This window comes from Limanda limanda, chromosome 6, assembly GCF_963576545.1.
Source record: "Limanda limanda chromosome 6, fLimLim1.1, whole genome shotgun sequence".
Taxonomy (NCBI): Eukaryota; Metazoa; Chordata; class Actinopteri; order Pleuronectiformes; family Pleuronectidae; genus Limanda; species Limanda limanda.
The window spans coordinates 19,370,503-19,390,522 of NC_083641.1; the positions used below are offsets into that span (position 1 = coordinate 19,370,503).

General features: G+C 41.4%; 1 protein-coding gene across 2 annotated transcripts in view; it reads right to left on the reverse strand.

Moving 5' to 3' along the window:
* Positions 1 to 264: 264 nt before the first annotated feature.
* Positions 265 to 20,020, reverse strand: part of schip1 (schwannomin interacting protein 1) — a 208,406-nt gene continuing 188,650 nt past the window's right edge. For both annotated transcript variants that reach the window (XM_061073218.1, XM_061073219.1), the window contains 6 exons: positions 10,610 to 10,728; positions 9,330 to 9,447; positions 8,497 to 8,694; positions 3,263 to 3,386; positions 2,559 to 2,652; positions 265 to 1,145 (listed from right to left, as the gene is read on the reverse strand). In XM_061073218.1, coding sequence (XP_060929201.1) covers positions 1,094 to 1,145; positions 2,559 to 2,652; positions 3,263 to 3,386; positions 8,497 to 8,694; positions 9,330 to 9,447; positions 10,610 to 10,728 — 705 coding nt within the window. In that variant the 3' untranslated portion in view covers positions 265 to 1,093. The remainder of the gene's footprint in view (positions 1,146 to 2,558; positions 2,653 to 3,262; positions 3,387 to 8,496; positions 8,695 to 9,329; positions 9,448 to 10,609; positions 10,729 to 20,020) is intronic.

Genomic DNA, 20,020 nt, shown 5'->3' on the forward strand with positions numbered 1-20,020 from the left:
ATTTCTATTGCACAACTCTATGAGAAAGGTACATTCAAGTGTTTTCTGTTAGCTTCTCTGTTGATTTTAGGTTTATTCATTATTTGATAATCTGATGTTTAATTTGTGTAGGGGCTCTACATTCGTTAAATTTGACTGAACAACTAGCTTTTCGCTCGGTTTTTGTCAGAACAAAGGAAGATTCACTCCAATGACAAAACTCACACGACAACCCGGCGTATATGAAACAAAGTTTATTCTTTATTTTACATATCTGTACAATAACATTTCTTTCCTCAAATAAAGTTTCTGAATACAACAGGATGAAAACGATATTAACACACTTATTCATTTAAAATGACTCGTGTCAGAAAATCAACATTCACAAAATGTTGAAGAGCAATTAGAGTGAATGTATTACCAAAAGCTACGACTCCACTACAAGGCAGGCATGTTTCTGTTACACTCTTTTAGCACCTTCAAATGAACATTTCTCAGTTGAAAACTACCGTTTGTGCAGAATAAAAACAGGTCGACTTTGAAATACTTTAAAATTACTGTCCAACTTAAAATGGTCTGAAGAAGTTAGTTTTCCATCGTTCTTTTTTTTATTTTTACACAATGTTGTTTCTTTTTTCTCATGAATGACTTTCTACTAAAGTTTTCACTATTATTTTATTTTTTTCCCACAATTTTTGCATTTGAACAGTTATAATTTAGTGGCGAATGTAGAAAGTTAAAAAGAAACAATAGCAAAGCAAGGCCGATCACTGCACAGGAAGCTGGGGACAGAATCCAGGACGACACACAATCCTCTTCACCCACAAAGCAGGAAGTGCTCCTCTTAGCGCCGCGAGAAAACCACAGAAGCGAATGAAAGAGAGTGGTCTACTTCTGTGCTGCTGCTACCACTGGTGTCAGTGGGGGGGCAGGAAGGTAAGACAAGGGGGGAGACAGGGGAAGCAGAGAGGAGCAAAGTACGTTGGGACGAGCGGGGCGGGACTGGGATCGACTCAGGGCAGAGGGGGGTTGGCCGGAGGGCGGGAAGTCTGGTTCGGATCCGGGGGCTAATCTTGGAAGAGGGGGAGCGAGGAGTAGTGGGGGACGGGCATTTTTATTTGGATAGGGTCTTCTCAGCCAAATGTTTCTGCTGGCTCTCAGCATGCCTGGAAAATAGAAAAGGGAAACTATGGTCATTAAACCGAACACGTCTGAATACATACATTTTCCTCATTGTCAATAAAACCCAAGAAAAAAACAAAACCAATATTAAGAGTTGATCCCAAAAAAAACTGATATTTTTCATCAATATCCATCAGTTATATTCCCGGAAAAAACAACGAAAATGCAGAAAAGCGCCCCTAGCTCCTTTATCCAGATCTGCACCTTGTAATTGTGTAATGTTGAAACCCCAATTGCACTCAGTGGAGATAGATAGATAGATAGATAGATAGATAGATAGATAGATAGATAGATAGATAGATAGATAGATAGATAGATAGATAGATAGATAGATAGATAGATAGATAGATAGATAGATAGATAGATAGATAGATAGATAGATAGATAGATAGATAGATAGATAGATAGATAGATAGATAGATAGATAGATAGATAGATAGATAGATAGATAGATAGATAGATAGATAGATAGATAGATAGATAGATAGATAGATAGATAGATAGATAGATAGATAGATAGATAGATAGATAGATAGATAGATAGATAGATAGATAGATAGATAGATAGATAGATAGATAGATAGATAGATAGATAGATAGATAGATAGATAGATAGATAGATAGATAGATAGATAGATAGATAGATAGATAGATAGATAGATAGATAGATAGATAGATAGATAGATAGATAGATAGATAGATAGATAGATAGATAGATAGATAGATAGATAGATAGATAGATAGATAGATAGATAGATAGATAGATAGATAGATAGATAGATAGATAGATTTATTCATCCCCGAAGGGAAATTAAGTTGTCATAGCAGCCGGTTATTTGAATACAATAAAATACAATACAATAGAATAAAATAAAAAATATTGAGGTAGAAAGAATAAAAACAGAAACACAAGATAAATAGGTTGATAAGGTGCAGTGGCAAGAGTGATAAGTGTGCTGCGGTCAAAATGTCTTGTAAATTCAACCAATTGCAACAAATTGTCGGTTTCCGAATTATGCTTTGGTTTTTTTCCCGTTAAAATCCATGAATTAATCCGTGGGAAATCTACAAAAATGTTGCAAACATGCCCAAGTGTTATGGATCCAAAATTGTGTTGGTTCTTTCCTGACATTACAAATTAAATCTGCAGCTGGAAACTCTTTACTCCAGTTTGAAGTAAAGCAGAACCTCACTTTACACATTAAGGTATTTTTACTTTTACACCTTCTATGTTATGGCTCTGAAAGATGCTGCTTCTGAATCAAAAACTGCATCCAGCGACTTCACTTGTCACTCGCTTCACGCCGAAAAACTACAGACGCTCAAATACTCTCTAAGATGAGTGAAATGATAATTGTAAAGGCCGTGAACAGGTGACTCATTGAGTGCTGCATCACCTGGTGAGGTCCTCTATGTCCACCAGCATGGCGTCCTGCTCCATGTGGAGTTCATCTCGGATCAGCAGCAACTGTACAAGTTCCTCATTCAGACCTGGAGCGGGAAATAACGACAGAAGTCATTTAAAAACGGGGACAGATGTTATCATCACCAGGGCAACGTGGCAATTTGTCCACATCATATTTATCAAATCACCGATCGACGAACATTAAATCCAGCAGCTGAAATCTCCCACGATGAGTTGATAAAACAAAGCGCTTGTTTTCATGTAACACGTGTCACCTATTGTTCCTTCAGGTTTTCCCAGAAAATAAAACATTTCTCAGACAGACAAGATATTTGAGGGGAAAGTCTGTTTTTCAAGTAAGAGCCGGCTCCTCATGTTGGACATGTGGGGATTTCTGCAGCTGTCTTCTTCTAGTTAGTTGACAGATTAATCATCAGCAGCAGCGGGATAAATGAAGTGTGTTGTGTGGTAACAGTAAACGCTCGGGGGGGAAGCTGCTATCTGGTACAGGCCTTTGAAGTGACTAACATATAGAAAAGTACTTTCACATCCACTGAAAATGGAAGGGTCATATGTGTATGTGGTTCCCCATTTGCACTCTTGCTCATTTCTGCGAATGAAAGTAGAGGTCAGTGACTCTCTCTCTGGCTCTATCTCTCTCTCTCTCTATCTGTGTGTGTGTGTGGTCAGACTCACTCTCAATCTGGGAGTGCAGGTCGTTGACTATAACCTGGAGCTGCCCCAGCGTCATGTCTCTCAGGTCGGTGGGCTTCAGGCTTCTTTTCATTAGACACTCGCTGATGTGAGGCATGTGCGGAAGCTGCAGAGAAAACACAAACAAAACCCCCCCACACACATCAGACGTGCTGGTTTCTCTGTCTGGAGGATGAGACCTCGTTAGATTGATGCAATCAGCAGCATTTATGTCAAACATTTAAAAAACATTTAAACACCTTTTATCATGTAGGATCAATGGTTACATCATAAATACATAAGACACTCAATCAAAATGTAGGCAGAGATGGAGTTTTTGAACAATTAAAAGTTAGAAATGAAGAATAATTCAAACATTTGTTTTTAAAAGCAAACATAAACTTTGACCTGTGTAAGAAATGACAGTAGTTTTTCCACAATGCTATTATTTAGCATAATTTATTTATCATAATTTATCACTAACCTATCATTAATTCATTTTTTTATTCAAATGAATATATCTGCCAGTGGTACATATTTGTTGTTAAAACAAGGCTAAACTATTAAATGACTTATCAGCAGAATGAGATCAGTCAGAGTCTTTTTTATGAATAAATTAAATCTGCTTCCTGATTATTCACGAGTTCATTTCTTGCTTTTTCAAAGAAAACTCCCTTTTTCATTCTCTTGGTTTCTTATGATAACGTCCCTGTCATGGGGAATATCACTTTTTCCTAGGGGAGGTCAGCAACATGCGCAGGGACACTGTGAAGTTGGGGGATTTCAAGTAGGCGCTGCTGTTTGAAAACAACATGTTTACAGTCTTTTTTATGAATCAAGAGCAGATTTGCTGCTTTTAATGAGACGACATCATGTAAATAGAATTAAAAGTTCTATTACACCTTGAGGCTGGTAGTTTCTCCAGACGCTGCTGGTCAAAGGCAGATTTTGTTATCAGAGTCTGAGCTGAAACTCTGTAGCTTCTTTCAAATCTCATCTGCTTTGGTTTTTTGAAAGCTTTTGGAAACGTTTGATTTCCGTTTACTTATTTATTTTAGTCCTTTTTACTTTTTTTATCTCTTGTGTAGCCAATGACCTTTAGGTCAACAGTGTTGTTTTTACTTCTCCTAGTTAAGAAAAGTGTTGTATTAATAAAGTTTACTACTATTATTATTATTACACTGCTGCGGCTGTGGCTCAGGAGGTAAAGAGGGTCTGACACTTAACAGAAAGTCTGTGGTTCGATCCCCGGCACCTCCAGTCTGAATCCTGAGGTTCCCTGGTCAAGATTCTGAGCCCCAGATTGTGTTTGATAGAAAAATGGTAAATTCTTTTTAATTATTATTTATTTATTTAAGCCTCGGAAAACACATTTAGGAATAAGACCCTCATTTACAATGGTGCCGAGATTTCAGACCGAACAAGCCTCAGCATTTTTATTAAATGGCTTTTAACTTTAAACCTTTGTTGTTTTTTTGGCTTATTTTTATTGTTTCCATTATTCTGATGCTTTTAAATTGCTTTTAAAATGTGTTACTGCACTGCATGTACTGTCTGTGAAGCACTGTGTGAAAGTACAATATAAATGAGGTTTATTATTATTTTTATTATTAACTGAGTGAAGAAACATGCTAATCTTAGTCCATATCTCCTCTTACATTTTGTTTACATTTAAAAATATGATCTCACAGAAAGAAAATCCCTTGCATCCCCAGTTGTAAAAACATCTGTTGTGTCATTGCAGACAAAGACACATTGGAAATAAAGGGTAAGAAATTACACATGCTTTCCCTGTGACTGAATAGGGAAACGCTCAATGTAATCCAGTCTCTTGGAAGTTTTTGCAGGTGTGTTTTGTTGTTGAAAGTAATTGAGTATTGCATTAACCAGCACGTAAGGAAAATTGGCTCAGAACAACATTGTTTAAATAATAATCACTGAATAAGACGATTTCTCTCCTTCAGTTGACTTTGTGTGTGTCTCCTTGAGTGTGTGTCCCCCGTTTCTCCATGTTCCTCAAACCACTGAGCGCTGTGTGTCCTTTCTCAGGCGCACACGTGCACACAATCTGTTTTCTTGTTGACCAGACTCTCCCTTTGTTAACACCGCCATCCAGCCGATCCACATTCCTCCTCCTTCCCTCCAGCACACTCTTTCTCTTTCCCTGCGTCAACTAACTATCTTAACTCTCAGGCCCGGCTGGTTTCTCACTCCCCCTCTTTCAGTTTCACACGTGCCCGGATGCAACTGAGGCGCCAGCGTGTCACTTTCAGTCGTCTCTCTCCGCGGGCACCGGGGGGTGATGTCACGGTGACATAGAGAGAGATGGGATGTCAGAGACGTTGTGAGCGAGCGGTCGGAAAGGTCACAGAGATGTGTGAGTCCTGACTCAAGTTTCTGTGGTGGATTTCGTACACACGTTCAACACCAGCCTGCAGCGGTGACTCACCCACACATAGAGGAAGCACACTTCTCTCTGAATGATGTGAGATCACTTTACTACACTTTACTAATCAAAACCTCTCCCCCTCTTTGCTCATCTACACTTTCTAGCTGTCTTCATTGCAACAGATTTCAAAGGGAACACTAAATAAAGTTGGTTTCTTTAATCATATTTTTTTTTTTACCAGTAATTATCACCAGGCACCTTTCAGCCATTTGTCCATGACTCACAGAGAATGATTTCTACTGTTTACCTTTTACTTTAATCAATCTAACTGATTCAATAATTATCTATTCATTGGTCTGGTATTTATTTATTAGTTTCTTGTTGATTGGTTGTGTATTTATTTTGGCTTTTGGTTTGTGTACAATGACAATAAATGCATTCTATTTTATACATTTATATTTAGTTTTTCTCATTTATCAAATAGTTTTTAATCAACCTTTTTTAGCTAATGTTTTAAGTGTTCATCTATTACTTTATCTCGTATATGTTAACTTACCAATGTATTATTTTATGGATATAATTTCAATTAATCATCTATTTCTTGATTTTATTTCTATTTAAATTTCTCCTATTAATCCAAACAATTTTAGACAATCATTTCCATTACTTTCACCAAATGATTTATCTTTCTGTGCTAACCTTTACTTTTAATTACTTGTCCATTATTTCTCTGTATGTATTTTGACCTCTCATGTACTCAATACATAGCTTTAAGGTTTTAGATCTGATTAGGTCCATGGAGGGTGTTTAATGTGACTTCACTCTGTCATGGCTAGTAGTTTAATGGTTATTGTGACAGTCAATTTGCTTATCTTATTATTGATGCTAATAATGCAATTAATAACACATTCAAGGGTCTATCATTTCAATAATTTTGATTTTTACCTGCCCCTAATGGCAACTGCAGAATAACCCCCAGGCTCAGAAGAACTGTATTCGCTGTGTAAGGTGTGAAGTTTAAATAGATCTCTGGTGTTGTGGACATTGCACGTGATTGTAGTCTTAATCCATATTAATATTCTCAGTGAGTTTGACCCGGATGTGACAGTAATATCTTCTGCCTGCTGAGCATTGCTACATCCCTGAACACAGAGGGAAATGCTTTCCGGCGTATGAATTATAGATGGACCCGGCCGAGCTGCCCTTCTCTCCTCTGAATAAGTAAAGCGCCTCTACGTGCAGGTCCGGGAGGAAATAGGGTGCGTGTAAGTCTGAAAGTGTCGCTGCACTGATGTGTGTGTGTGAGTGTTTGTGTGTGTGAGCTCCTGAGGAGGCAGCGAGGCAGATAGGAATTGATGAAATAATGATGAGCGGGGTCGTCATCATCTTCCTTCCTCTAAATGGGGGCAGGACAGAAGCAGGGTGCGAGGAGAAGCTTCCTGCGACATCATCTCAACATATATACGACCTGCTAAACTCCTCAGTGCTCCTGTGTTACCAGCACACGACTCGCCTGTGGTCTCATGCACTTTGACTAATGCACCACATGGTGAACATAAAAAATGTATTTCACATAATGACACATGTTCTAAAACTACAAACAAGAAAATTCCCAAACTAAATATGTATTGTTACTCGTCATATCTGGTGGTTTTCTGCTCCAAGAGCTATCTTACTCATCTTTATGATAAAAACAGGACCACCATTACAGGTGATGTGTGATGAATAATCAATGTAATGTGCCGCTTTCCCACTGGTATAAAGACCTTCTTCATATTAGTATATTCTCATCAGTGTATAAGTGAGTGTGGAGTTACTACAACTAAATGAGTCATAATTGCTCTTTTTACGCTTTAGGTGAAGCAATACTGAGCAGCAGATTGCATATACATATATCTACATTTATATTTCAATTATTTATTGTTTTTATCATTTGTGTAGTTTTATTTTGAGAATTTATTGTTATATTTATCACCATGTATTTATACAGATGTATTTTCTTTACATCATATTTTCTTTGTTGTGATGCCTATAGTTTCTAAATTAGTTAATATGTTCATAAGCAGCTGAATGTTTAATAATGCATTAAAAAAAGAGAACCCCTAAAGGCTGATATAGAAAACAATAAGTAAAAAGAGGAAGGGAGTGTTTACTATTAGCTAATATTACTATGCACCTTCTCATAACAGTTCTGTAACAGAAAAAAGTGTTGGAGAGCATTGGTTGGTGTCATACGACTATAAAACCTTTAAACTGACCAATCAGGTGACACCTTATACAGATATTAATGATGATTGTAAAAACTGTTTTAAATCTGCATGAAGCGATTTTTCTCCGGCCACACGGGGGCAGAGGAGACAAGCTGTAGATGTAACACTTACATATTTTCACCTTTGGATTACTATGGTTACTTGTTCACAACTAGCGAGCAGGTGCTTTACACATATAGAGTTGTGGTTCTGGCAACCACAGATGAATTTAAGTCCAGTAATCCCACTCTTCTCCACCAACTCGGAGGAAAACATCTGGCTTTTTAGCTGCCAGATGTTCCACTTTCTTCATCAGCCAGTCAATAACTTTGTCGGTGTGTAGTTTGGTTCTGGATCGGCAGCAGAAACACAACTGAGCTACAGCTTCCTGAGTCTGGTGATAGTTTCTCCTCATGTGATCCCCTTTTCTCACTATGAATTACTCTTAAAAAGGAAATCTTGAAAAAGTGTCCTCCTTTTCCCCTACGTGTAAATTTGTGTTGGACTTGTAATTACAATATGATACCATTTGAAATGACTTCGAACTACATGGTAGAGAGGAAACAATCAAAGTGCAGCATTGGGATTCTGGTGCTTACCAGGTCGGCCACTGGGGACTTCTTACGATTCTGTTTCTCCACTTCCACCTGCATCTTGGCCATGGGCTTGGCCATCGCCAGGGCCATCTTCGCCTCATCCTGCAGCTTCTTCTTTAGACTCACAAAGTCCATGTCCTCCAGGGACTCCGAGTCGTCCTCTGTGGTGTCCCTGTCTGAGTAGGATGAACTCTGCTTGGACTGCAGGAGGAGAAACAGCCAAGGTGGTAGAGGTAGAATAAAACATGAAGAAGAGAGCGAAGGCAATAAGCAATGAGGGAGAAGAAAAGGAAAGTAAAATGAAGAGGCGAGAGGAAAAGAGAACACCAGGTCAGAGGATTCATGTTTATGTATTCTTGGCCTTTTTTTCTTCATATGTAGATTTCACACACTGACGGGAACGTTATTGTACATCAGCTGGGACGAGAGCAGAGCGAAGATGAACACGTGAAGAGATGATAATTCTCTTATTTTTTTCCTCCCCTCTCTTTCTGTTAAATGTGTCTCGGGCTGACAGGAGGTTAATGTGTTCAGTCATCCGGAGCCTCGGGTGAGCGTATTCCAATTCAGCTCTCATTTGCTGCCCGTGAATCGTCTAACAGGCCAGAAAACTTGAGAAAAGACTCTCACAAAGCAGCAAGAAGCAGCAGCTATCGCACTGATTCAGAGATATCTCGCCCATTTCACTGCTTTCATTCTCCAGTCTCACTCTGTGTGGCGTCACATACATTTCACAGCAGTTTTCAAGATATAAGTCAAATTTCTAAAAGTCTTGAATAATGGAGAGATTCTCCAATAACACAGTGCAGACAGGGGAGGGGGTCATCGGTGGTTACCATGGGGGACAGAGGCGTGTCCAGGCTGGTCTCCGTCTTGCTGTCATCTGCATCGCTGTCCTTGTCGCTGCCGCTGTCATTGACAAAACAAATCTGTAGGTTCATCCCGCTCTGCAGCCTGCGGGGAGAGACGGACAGAGACGGGTGGAAACAGAGGTTGAAGAGTTAATATTAGCATAAGAGTCGAGTCATTTCAGTGTTGGCTGCTTCTACTGTAATTGACTCGGACCCGGGCCAGAATCGACAGCAATGTCAACAGCACTGCAGCTAATACAAAGCACTTAAGGTGAGTTCAACAAAGTGCTTTGTCTCAATGGAGGATTTAGAGTCTCATGAATGAATCTGTTCCAAAGTGAGTTAAAAAGAGGAATAAGCACCAAAAAGGAGATAATATACAAGGCAGAAGCTGCTCATCGTCAGAGCAGCATCAGCTGAAGATAGAATAAGCAAGGGGTCGTGTTTTTAATCATCTCCCCCTCTTGTTTCCAATATGGATCGATCCAGGACGCCTCCATCCTGGTCCAATCTTGATGAAAGTGAGCGGTGGGGGTGTATTTGTGACACGGAGGAGCAGAGCAGAGCATCACTAGGTGTAGCTCCAGCCCACTGAGGATCAATAATCTGCTTATTCGATGCAGTAATTACAAACAGGGCTGATTGATTACACAATATAGATCCAATCACTCCCAATTTAAATAGGACCTGAGCGTTCGATTTTGTTTTTCGGCAATGAAAAGTTCCCCGTAGCTTGAATGGAATGGATCAAGCCACTGAAGTTACCACCGACTTTTTGTTTTAATGTTGGTCGTGACTTAGAGTTAGATTCTACATGATATAAAACACAATATAAATCCAGAGCAGATGTACTAGAATTACTCCAGTGTTATTTGGCTGTGATGAACTTCCCGGACACACAGCGTTTACAGGATGTCTGGTTCCAGTAAGGTTTAGTGTAGGAGGCAGTAGTGGGAAGTCACAAGGGTTGATCACAAGGCACAAATCCTCTTTGCTTCCTGTCACTCTTCCTCACTTTCTTTCTTGAATGGTGGCCGTAACAGTAAAGCCCTTTTATTTTTATCCATATAGAGGAAATTCTCTATGGAGGAAGTTCTTTTGACATTTAACTAAGGCTCTGTCAGGATTCATCTGAGGCGACTTATGGGGAAGCAAAACAAGCGCAAGCAAAGCAAAATCTGATTATGCTTGTGCTTGTTTTGTATTTTCCAGCTACCAGTGCTGAGTAATAAAAGGTGTAATGTGGCCGAGGTCAGAGGTCTTACCGTGAGGACAGGCTGGGTTTTCCGCTCTTGCTGCAGCTGGTGTAGATGCCGGGCCCATCGTCAAAGAAACTGCCCAGGGCCAACTTCTGCCTGATGGACTCCCTCTCATTCTTCTGGGCCTGAAACAAAAGATCAACAAGATTAACTCAATGCTTTTTAAATGCTCATTTCGATGATTAATGTTGTGGTTCTCCACGAGGTCAGAGGTCAGGGAAGCGGGGATAAGCTGTCTTCTTCAAAGACGACTGAAGCGAGTTGATGCTTGTTGTCATGGCACCTGAAATCCAGGTGCTTATATTTAGCCGCTGGCATGTTAGATCACCCTGGCACCATCTCTCCCACATGACTCGCTACGTGCACAAATAGAAACACTGCTCCCCCGAGCACTTTCTCTCGGTCCAGATCACAAGTGCAATTATATTAATAGCAACAAGCTCCTCTTAATTTGCACGAAGATGTTCTGCGTTATTTTAACAAGCTCCGATATGAAGTGATGCAAATAAAACATGTGAAATGTCTAAGCAGGGATCAGTAAAGCTGACAGTACCGAAATCTACCAGCAGGTGCTGCTGTTTCCCCACACAAAGTAGGTATTCTCATACAGGACAAGTTTACATGTGGTGAGCTCCAGAGGAAAAGCAGCAATACTAGCAATACTTAAATATGCACAAACGCCCAAAATAAAACGATTCCAGAGGGACTCTCACTTGGCCTCCTCCCAATCCTGAATTACTAACTCAGAGCAGCCTCATGTTTGGCAGCACTTCACACTCACACTCACACACACACACACACACACACACACACACACTAGCACCTGCTGAGAGCAGGTAAACACGTCCAACTGAGGCGCAAACAACTGAGACTGTACCTGATCAAATGGGAAGTGTTAAATCATCCGACACACTTTTCACACGTGCTTCTGCTGCACACGAGCATTGGAGCTTTTTGATCTTTTGTCATTTGATCTTTAAAAACCTTCTGTGTGAAAAAGCTTTCACACAACCAGCGTAAAACTTCAGAGCTACTTCCCTTCTTTACGTCAAATGAAATCGATAAAAACAGGGACACCGGAAATGGATGGAAAAGGAAGTTTAACATGGTGAGAGATACAATAAGGATTTGTGAAAGTGAAAGTGGAAGCAATAGAATAGATAACGACGCCACGTTGATGTCATATGACCCATGGTATAACTCATGAGGTGTCGTGGTGTCAGACAACAGAAAACTGTTTTGTATTGATTGTATTGATTGGTAAAATACATTGTGCATTGACAACATTCAATTCGAGGTTAATTACCTTGGATGAAGGCTTTAGGTAAAATAAGGTTTCCTTGCTAGTTCAGTTATTGGACATTTCTGCAAATATTGAGCAACAAGCCGGATCAAATAAACATGATTTCTCGTATCTAAATGTTTTGTGAGAGGTGGACGAATTTTTTTTGCAGAGGTTCAAATCCCTTGTTCGGACCTTAGTGTCTTCTCCCCCGGACCTGCCTGGGTTTTGCTCCCAGGTACTCCAGCTCCCTCCCACAGTCCACAGACATGCAGGGTTTAGTTTGATGAGAGACTCCAAGGCCCTGTTCAGATCTGGTATCATCCTGGATGTATTTGCGTTAACACCGTGCAGACCACTTGTGTTTGTGTATCTCTGTTTGTTGGCCCTGGGACACACTGGAGATCTATCCTCTCGCCCAATGTCCCCTTGCAACCTTTCCAGTGGTTTAGACGATTTTGTGCGCTTCTCTTTTTTTTTTACTTACTCAACAAATTTGTGACCTCCTTCATTATCCTATTAAAAATATATTAAAGTTGTATCTAAAAGCAAAAGGTTGAGACATACACTATGTAACATCAACTCCTGCTTCACATCCAGAGACCTCATTTCCCTCTCTCCACCTCCATGTGTCCCATTTCTGATCTGTATGAAATAATAGAAAGATGCCCCAAGGAGAAGAGGAGAGCAGAATAAAGGTGAGGAAGAAATGAGGAGAGCCAGCCTAAAATCCTCCTTTCTGCAGCTGTATATTTCTCATTAATCCCCTTATTCCTCTACGTAATCCTCCACCTTTCTCATCCATCACATCCATGCTTTCTTCAGCCTCACCAGTTGTTTCTCTCACTCTCTTTTCTTCCCTATCCCCAACTCCATTCATGTCCCTCTCCTTCCTCCTCAGGCCTCCGCCATCGAGCCGTCTCTGTTGTTCATACTTCTCTCCTCTCTCCAAATCGCTCATCGCACCCTCACCTCTCTCCCACTCGTTTTTCTCAACTATCTCTTCGCTCCTTCTTTTCCTCTCTTTCTTTCTGTCTGTCTCTCTTGACAATTGTGTGCAGGCGTTGGTGAGAGTGCCTACACCAAGGACACATTAACATAATCCCACTCCACACAAGAGCCCGCAAGACGCACTTGGCACTGCCAGCACACACACACAGGCATGTAGAGGAGTGGGCCTGGCACTGCTCCCTTAGGCGAGTGTGTGTGTGTGTGTGTGTGTGAGAGTGTGTGTGTGTGTGTGTGTGTGTGTGTGTGTGTGTGTGTGTGTTGAAAGATAGCCTGGGGAGTCAAGATGAACACACTTGAGAGCTTCAAAGGTGCAGCAGCAGCCTGTGCGGTGCAGTGCAGGTCAAACACATTCATGTTCACATACATCACCGACTACAATACAGCTGACACACTGTCAGTCAAGCTACTGCACCCGAGATGAAAGCAGGAGCCGCAGGTTCATTGAGCTCTGTTAACCGTTTTCTCCCTCCGCGTGGTGAAGGTTTAAAATCAACCAAACAGGAGGGTTGTGCTGCGGAGTGGGTGGGAAGGATCTGTGCCACAGGAAGTTGTGTTGCAGAACACAAAGTAATGGAACTGCACCAGCATAACTGTTAGAGCTTACAACAGGACTAATGTAAATCCTGATCATATCATGGACTATGATTACAACAAAACTGATGGATATACAAGACACCTGCTCACATACTCCACCATTACTGACAATAACTCCTCAATTCATGTGTCATTGCTGCTGCCTTCATCTCTATCAGACATTTTTCTAAGTTACAAATACTTTAAACACTGAGAAACTTTAAACATTATGTTACAAACTGTTTCTTCTAATGTATTTCCCACAATATCACACTCACTCTTGCCAGAAGTGCCTTTTGAGTACTTAATGCTTTATGTACTAATTTCTAGATTTTTTAAAATGTTGTAAAAACTGTTATTTTGCTGATGTTCTCAGTTACACGCGGCCACAAGTTCGCTCATCAGCCCTGAAGGACAAACTATTTGTTGCTTATTTAAAATACACACAGTTTTGCACAAAACAATACAAATTGTTTGATGTGAGTTGTGAGAAAGTCAAATTTGTTCTTATTAGTAAGACGGGTATTTGTGCGATTGCGCTTTGAGCTGCAAATAACAAGTATTTTCACTAGTGATTCAACTGCTGATTATTATTTGTGATTTATAATTCAGTCCACAAAATGTCAGAAAGTTTTCTCAGTTGCAAACTAGTCAAGATGCAACATCACGGATGGGATCAAGGGGTCGAACGTTACATTCTGAAGAGTGGAAAAACTCCCCACTAGTTACTGGTCTGCAGCTGGATCAGCATAAAGGACTCTCTCTTCCTGATTCTCACAGCCGCCTGACAACACAACTTTGAATGACTCATCATCTGTTAAACGACATGTCTGTCTGTCTGTCTGTGTGTGTCTGTGGTGTGGGTGTTTGTGTGTGGGTGGGTTGTTTGAGGTGAAACAGCCATCACAGGGGCCCCATAAACTATTTACGAACGTGAGGAAACCACCACTGAAGGGTTGAGGTGTGAAATGAGGAGTAAACACAAGTCCCTGCCTTTCTTTACTTTTCTACTAATCCATTACTGGTAGCTCATCCTCTCTCTGATCTCATTCCCTTTTTAAAATGTATGTTCATTCATTTCAATATGTACTTCCTCAATAAATAGGGAATTATAGTTATTTTCTTTCTTGCAGAGGGAAATTAAATCCTTGTAGTTTCAGTTTTTAGGTTGCATGTCATTGGCTGAAAACACAAAGTTTCTGCTGCTTTGATTGGCTCATTCACTCAAATGTTCATTATTGGAACCTTTTGTGTGTATTACTGAATAATTTTACTGAATGAGCTTCATATGAAATACTTGAGATCGCCTAAATGCTGGTTTCCACATGATGATGATGACATGGAAAAATTGCTGGCTCCAAAGGGAGAATAGAGAGCAAGATAACGAGCAAGTGAGGCCAATATGGAGAGAGAGAGAGAGAGAGAGAGAGAGAGAGAGAGAGAGAGAGAGAGAGAGAGAGAGAGAGAGAGAGAGAGAGAGAGAGAGAGAGAGAGAGAGAGAGAGAGAGTCCCATTCATTTCCTGGCCTTGAGCATGAGAGCCATCGCTGCCCAAATTAGATTGGGGGGCGAACACAATTGGGCTAATTTGTGTTTTTCTTTAAATTCACCAGGCAATTTCCTCAGCAGAGAAACCCTCATTGACAAAGACACTTTCTCCTCCACTCGACTCTACAACCATTCATCCGCAGCCAAGGGTGGTTCAGCCTGGGCTTGTTCTGAGCCCTCAAATCTTCCTTGAAAATCTATATTAGAGGAATGAGTTGAATTAAATTATCTGCACTAACAAACCTCCCACATCTCCCCCCCACCCCAAATTTCTGGCTCTTGCGGTGGTTAAGATCTAAGATGTGTATGAATGTGTGTCTGTGCGTGTCCTGTGATTTTCTGTCTCCTGCGTTTCTCTATCTGGAAAATGTTGCAGCAGGAGAATGTCAGACTTGTTCCCAACAGCAGGACAGCATCTGGCAGGACACGACGTAGGAATTCTGCTGTGGAAATCAATTTGTATTCTGCGCTTTTGTTTACAGCACCTTGACACAGACGTCGGCCCTCGTCCCCAAAAGCTCTTGAATCTATTCTGTGTGTATAACACCTATTTTTCGTCCCATGTCAGAAAAAGGTGTACATTTTCAGGGCATTTTCCTGCAGTTTCTTTTTCATATTGGTTCACACAGACGTTTTACTGGGGTTTTACTACGGGGCTGGCACGCTAAGTTTCAGGAAATATCCCCAGCAACTGACTCGGACATTAATGTTCTCACATCCTTTGTAAAATGTCAGGAAAATGCCCGAAGCTCAGTGCATGTCTGAGAGCAGCTGCTGATTTCAGTCTCTTTCTTTTCTTATTGTACTTACTGTTTCTATAAAGTGAGAATTTATTACTCCCTAAATTTAGTAATATTTCTTTTTCCCTCCATTTTTCACCTCACGCTCTCCCCACTGTTCTGCACAATGGAGGCTTTTCACCAACCGAGACCTCACTCCCTGGCTGTAGACAAGAACCCACTGTTCACACACACACACACACACACACACACACACACACACACACACACACACACACACACACACATAGAAATACCAGGTCTCGTGAGCACAGGCTACGTGTCTTTTCAAGCAGAAAGTGTTAGATTACAAGGCACCTGAATAAGACCAAATGTGTTATGGAATAAACTGAAGCTATTCATAGAGGAATGGTTGTGCTGTGTGTGGGTCTGTGTGTTGCTGTGTGCGGTGTTGAGAAACCAAACAGAAACAGTTTCACCTCTGATATATTTCCAAGGCCTGACAGCGAGCTGCTGCTGAGCTCACAGCTCTGCAAACAGATACAAGGTCACCGTGTCTTCTCTGAGTGTGTTGTGACTGCGCTGTATAACCTCACAGCTCTAACAGATGTTCTCGAATTCTTACATTGAACCAATCTGCACATGTACACGTCTTAAATTAGAGTCTTAAGTCGCCATATGTTCCATTTGAAGGAACAGATCGACATTTTGGGGGATTATTTGTTAAAAAGTACACAAACTGATGTCTGATGAACTGTGAGGATACGACTCCAGGAAGGCGACTAAAGGTTGGATTTTGTTTTCCCTGGACAGAGCCAGGAAAGTGGTTTACCCCTGTTTCCACTCTGACTTGGATCAGACATGGGTGTCACTCCTCTTTTTATGCGGCTGTGGCTCAGGAGATATGGCGGGTCATCCAGCAATTAGAAGGATAGACGTTCGATACCGGCTCATCCAGTCTGCATGCTGAAGTTAGGCAAGACACTGAACCCTAAACTGCCGGTAATGGCAGTGCTGGCAGTTTGTCAATGATCTGCACAGTCATAAAATAGTCCCACACAAAAGATACCACTTCAGTTTTTTTTCCTTGCAGCAAGAACACATAGAAAATTGTGAACCAATCCTTCAAACATATAAACCGACTTAAGACTTATATTTTGAGGTACATACAGGTGCAAAATCTGGCCAAATCTTAGCATCGGGAACATGTGTGATAGGAAGAGCAGTGAATATATATGTGAATGAGTGAATGTGATTTGTAAAGCACTTTGAGTGGTCAATAAGACTAGAAAGTACTAAAAGCACTATAATACTGCAGTCAGGTAACCAATCCTCTGATCTGAACCTTGTATTTCCAAAAAAGGTCAATTAATACCAATTATTCTTTAAAGTCTGCATCTTGTCTTCGAAGGCTAAAACCGTCCGTGCGAATGTGTGAGACGGATCTCTCCTCTTCTGCTATCTGAGACCTGTCTGTCTAGGCAGGGCACACATTCCATCCCAGATAAACGACCTGACCTCTGACCCCTCATGCAGTTCAGCCGTAGGTCAGTGCCAGGCTGCTCCTGTCGCTCAGATTGCAAGAGAACGACTCAGCATGTGGGAAGAGAGCTGCGTATGAGTGTTTGTGTGTGTGTCTGTGTGTGTGTGAGTGGTGGTTGGAAAGAATAGGGGGAGGGTTGCAGTGGAATAAAGGGAAAGAAAAAAGAAACCAGGGAGGATGACAAAGGGAGGGAGGAGAGATGGGGAGCATGAAGTGGGTTTAGACAGGACAATGGGTCACCAAGTGACATTTGAGCTTCTCTCCACAACAAGGGCAGGATAGGAATTTGTGGGAATCTGCTTTAACTCCCAGCAGAATGAAGCAGATTTCAGAAGGAAAGCCTGGTTACTCACACCATTAGGTCACAGCTCTGCCCCAAATATCTGAGCACTGTAATACCCACACGTCACGCATAACATCAGCCTTAGTCTAGAAACACCCTTTTTGGATTTCTTGTCGAGAACTACATGATGTCCATGTTTCTTCAGCTGTCTGTTTTATATGAGTCTGGAACCAGCAGCAGGTTAGTGTAGCCAAGAGTTCCAGCCAGATGACCCCAGGACATGAGGAGGACATTTCAAAAATGGGCGAAGGTTTTGAGGAGAGACCCTTGAGAGTTTGTGAGAAATGACAGGCGTCTGTATGATGTTACTTCACCAGAGCTCCGGGACAAACAGACGCTTTTGCTTCTTTCTTAACATTATCACAACCTCCTCCACGCCACTAAAATTGTTCTTGTTAGAAACTCTCGACTCTGCGTTGCCCTCTAGTGGATGTATTGCTTAACACCCGGACACATGGATGACTGCATCGTCTGGAATGTATGTATCTCATTTTTCATAGGTAAGGCCAGGATAAATTAGTCTTTATACCTAAACTGTTAAAGTAAAAACAAACATGTTGAAGGGTTAAGGCTGGTAATGTGCTGGAAGAACATTTCCAGGTTACCGTGCTACTGTATTGTCCTGGAGCTAGCCTCGGCCTTCGGACAAGAGATGTGAACATGTAGCGTAACCCACGACAACCATAGACATTTTACATATTTGGAGCTGGTAGTTGAAAACGATTTTGCTTGGATAGAGCAGACCCCAGCATGCTTTGGTTTCAATGAATTAATAAATAAGAACTGGATCATGGACTCAGACACAAAAACACGACAAGGCCCTTTACCTCTTTGAAGTCATCGCTGAGGTAGAGACTGGACGCTTGCCTGATGACATCATCCACTCCACCACATCCATCTATATTATCCAGCGCCTCCCTCATTGCTCCCTCCCTCTCTGTCATCCTGTCCTTTCCTGTTCTACTCCCCAGTCAGTGGCTCGGTCCACACCGACTCTTGAGGTTTGGACCAGTCAGTGCTCATCATCCTCCCAGTCAAAAATCTTCTCCTCTCCTTCCTTATCTCCCTCTAACATGCAGTGACACCATTTCTCCTTCACTTCCCTGCACTTTCTGACTCCTACGCCTCTGTGGGACCGCTGCCTCTCCCACAGGACTGGTGCAAGCACAATGGTCAGAGGTAAGTGCTCTCTAGGCCCTCCCTACCTTCCACCCACTGGACAGGGCGGCCTCTCACAGCCAGGGAGAGCAGCGAGCAGGGAGGAGGGAGAGGAGAAACTCACCCTGGTGGGTTTTTTCTCTGGTTTAGCGCCCTGACGTGAGGACAGCAGCTGCTTACCGCCAGTTAGGAAAGACACACCTCAGCAATGGGATAGCAATACTGTGCGAGTGTGTGTGTGTGTGTTAATAGTGTGTGAGCCCATGTGTGTGTGGTTAGATGACACTTGTGTGTGTTAATGCTGTGTGAGCCCATGTGTGTGTTTTCCTGACTCCTGGTGTCTCCGCAGCCTCTCTCTGACTTTATCTGTCCCATTTTATTCTCTTTCTACTGACCCCTTTCATCCAGAATGGTTTTGTGTGTGTTTGTGAAAAGAGAGATTATCTTTAAATGTTTTTTAAGAGGGGAAATTGATATTTGCTGTTCATGTAACAGAGGAGGTGCTGTGCTCCCTTCCTGCTAAGGTAAAAATAGTGTGTCTGTCTGGTCTCCAAAGCCATCAGCCCCGGCCAGCTGAATAAACTCTGACAGAGCACAATGGCCCATTAGTCTGGCACACACATGCTCACACAGACACACACAGACACACACAGACACACACAGACACACACACACACCCTCTCACATACACAGATATTTCCTGTGCCATGAAACGGTGACTTACATTCTCAATCTCTCCGTGCGTGGTGCGCACTGATCTCATCTTTGAGAGACGCTATCGACCCATGACTCATGTATTTGTCATAACCGCCCAGACAGAAAATGATATCCACATATGGCGGCAGAATATGACACTGCAGGGGAACATTACTTCACACTAACACACACACACACACACAGACACACAAACACACACACACACAAACACACAGACACACAGTTACACGTTAAAAAGGAGGCACTGCAAGGAATTAGAAGACCATCAGATGTTGATGTGGAAATAAGCAGATAATTCATTTGAAGCAAAACAAGGCGGAATTGATACTTGCAACTGATGCTTATTTATATTTTTGTTTGATGTTTCTGTTCATACATTTTTTCTTTAATTACTTAACTAAGGATTGGACTAAGGATTGTTAACAGTACAAAGAATATGTCAATTTCAAATTATATAAAACAGAGACAAGTAAATGCATGTATAAAATAATAATAACAACTAA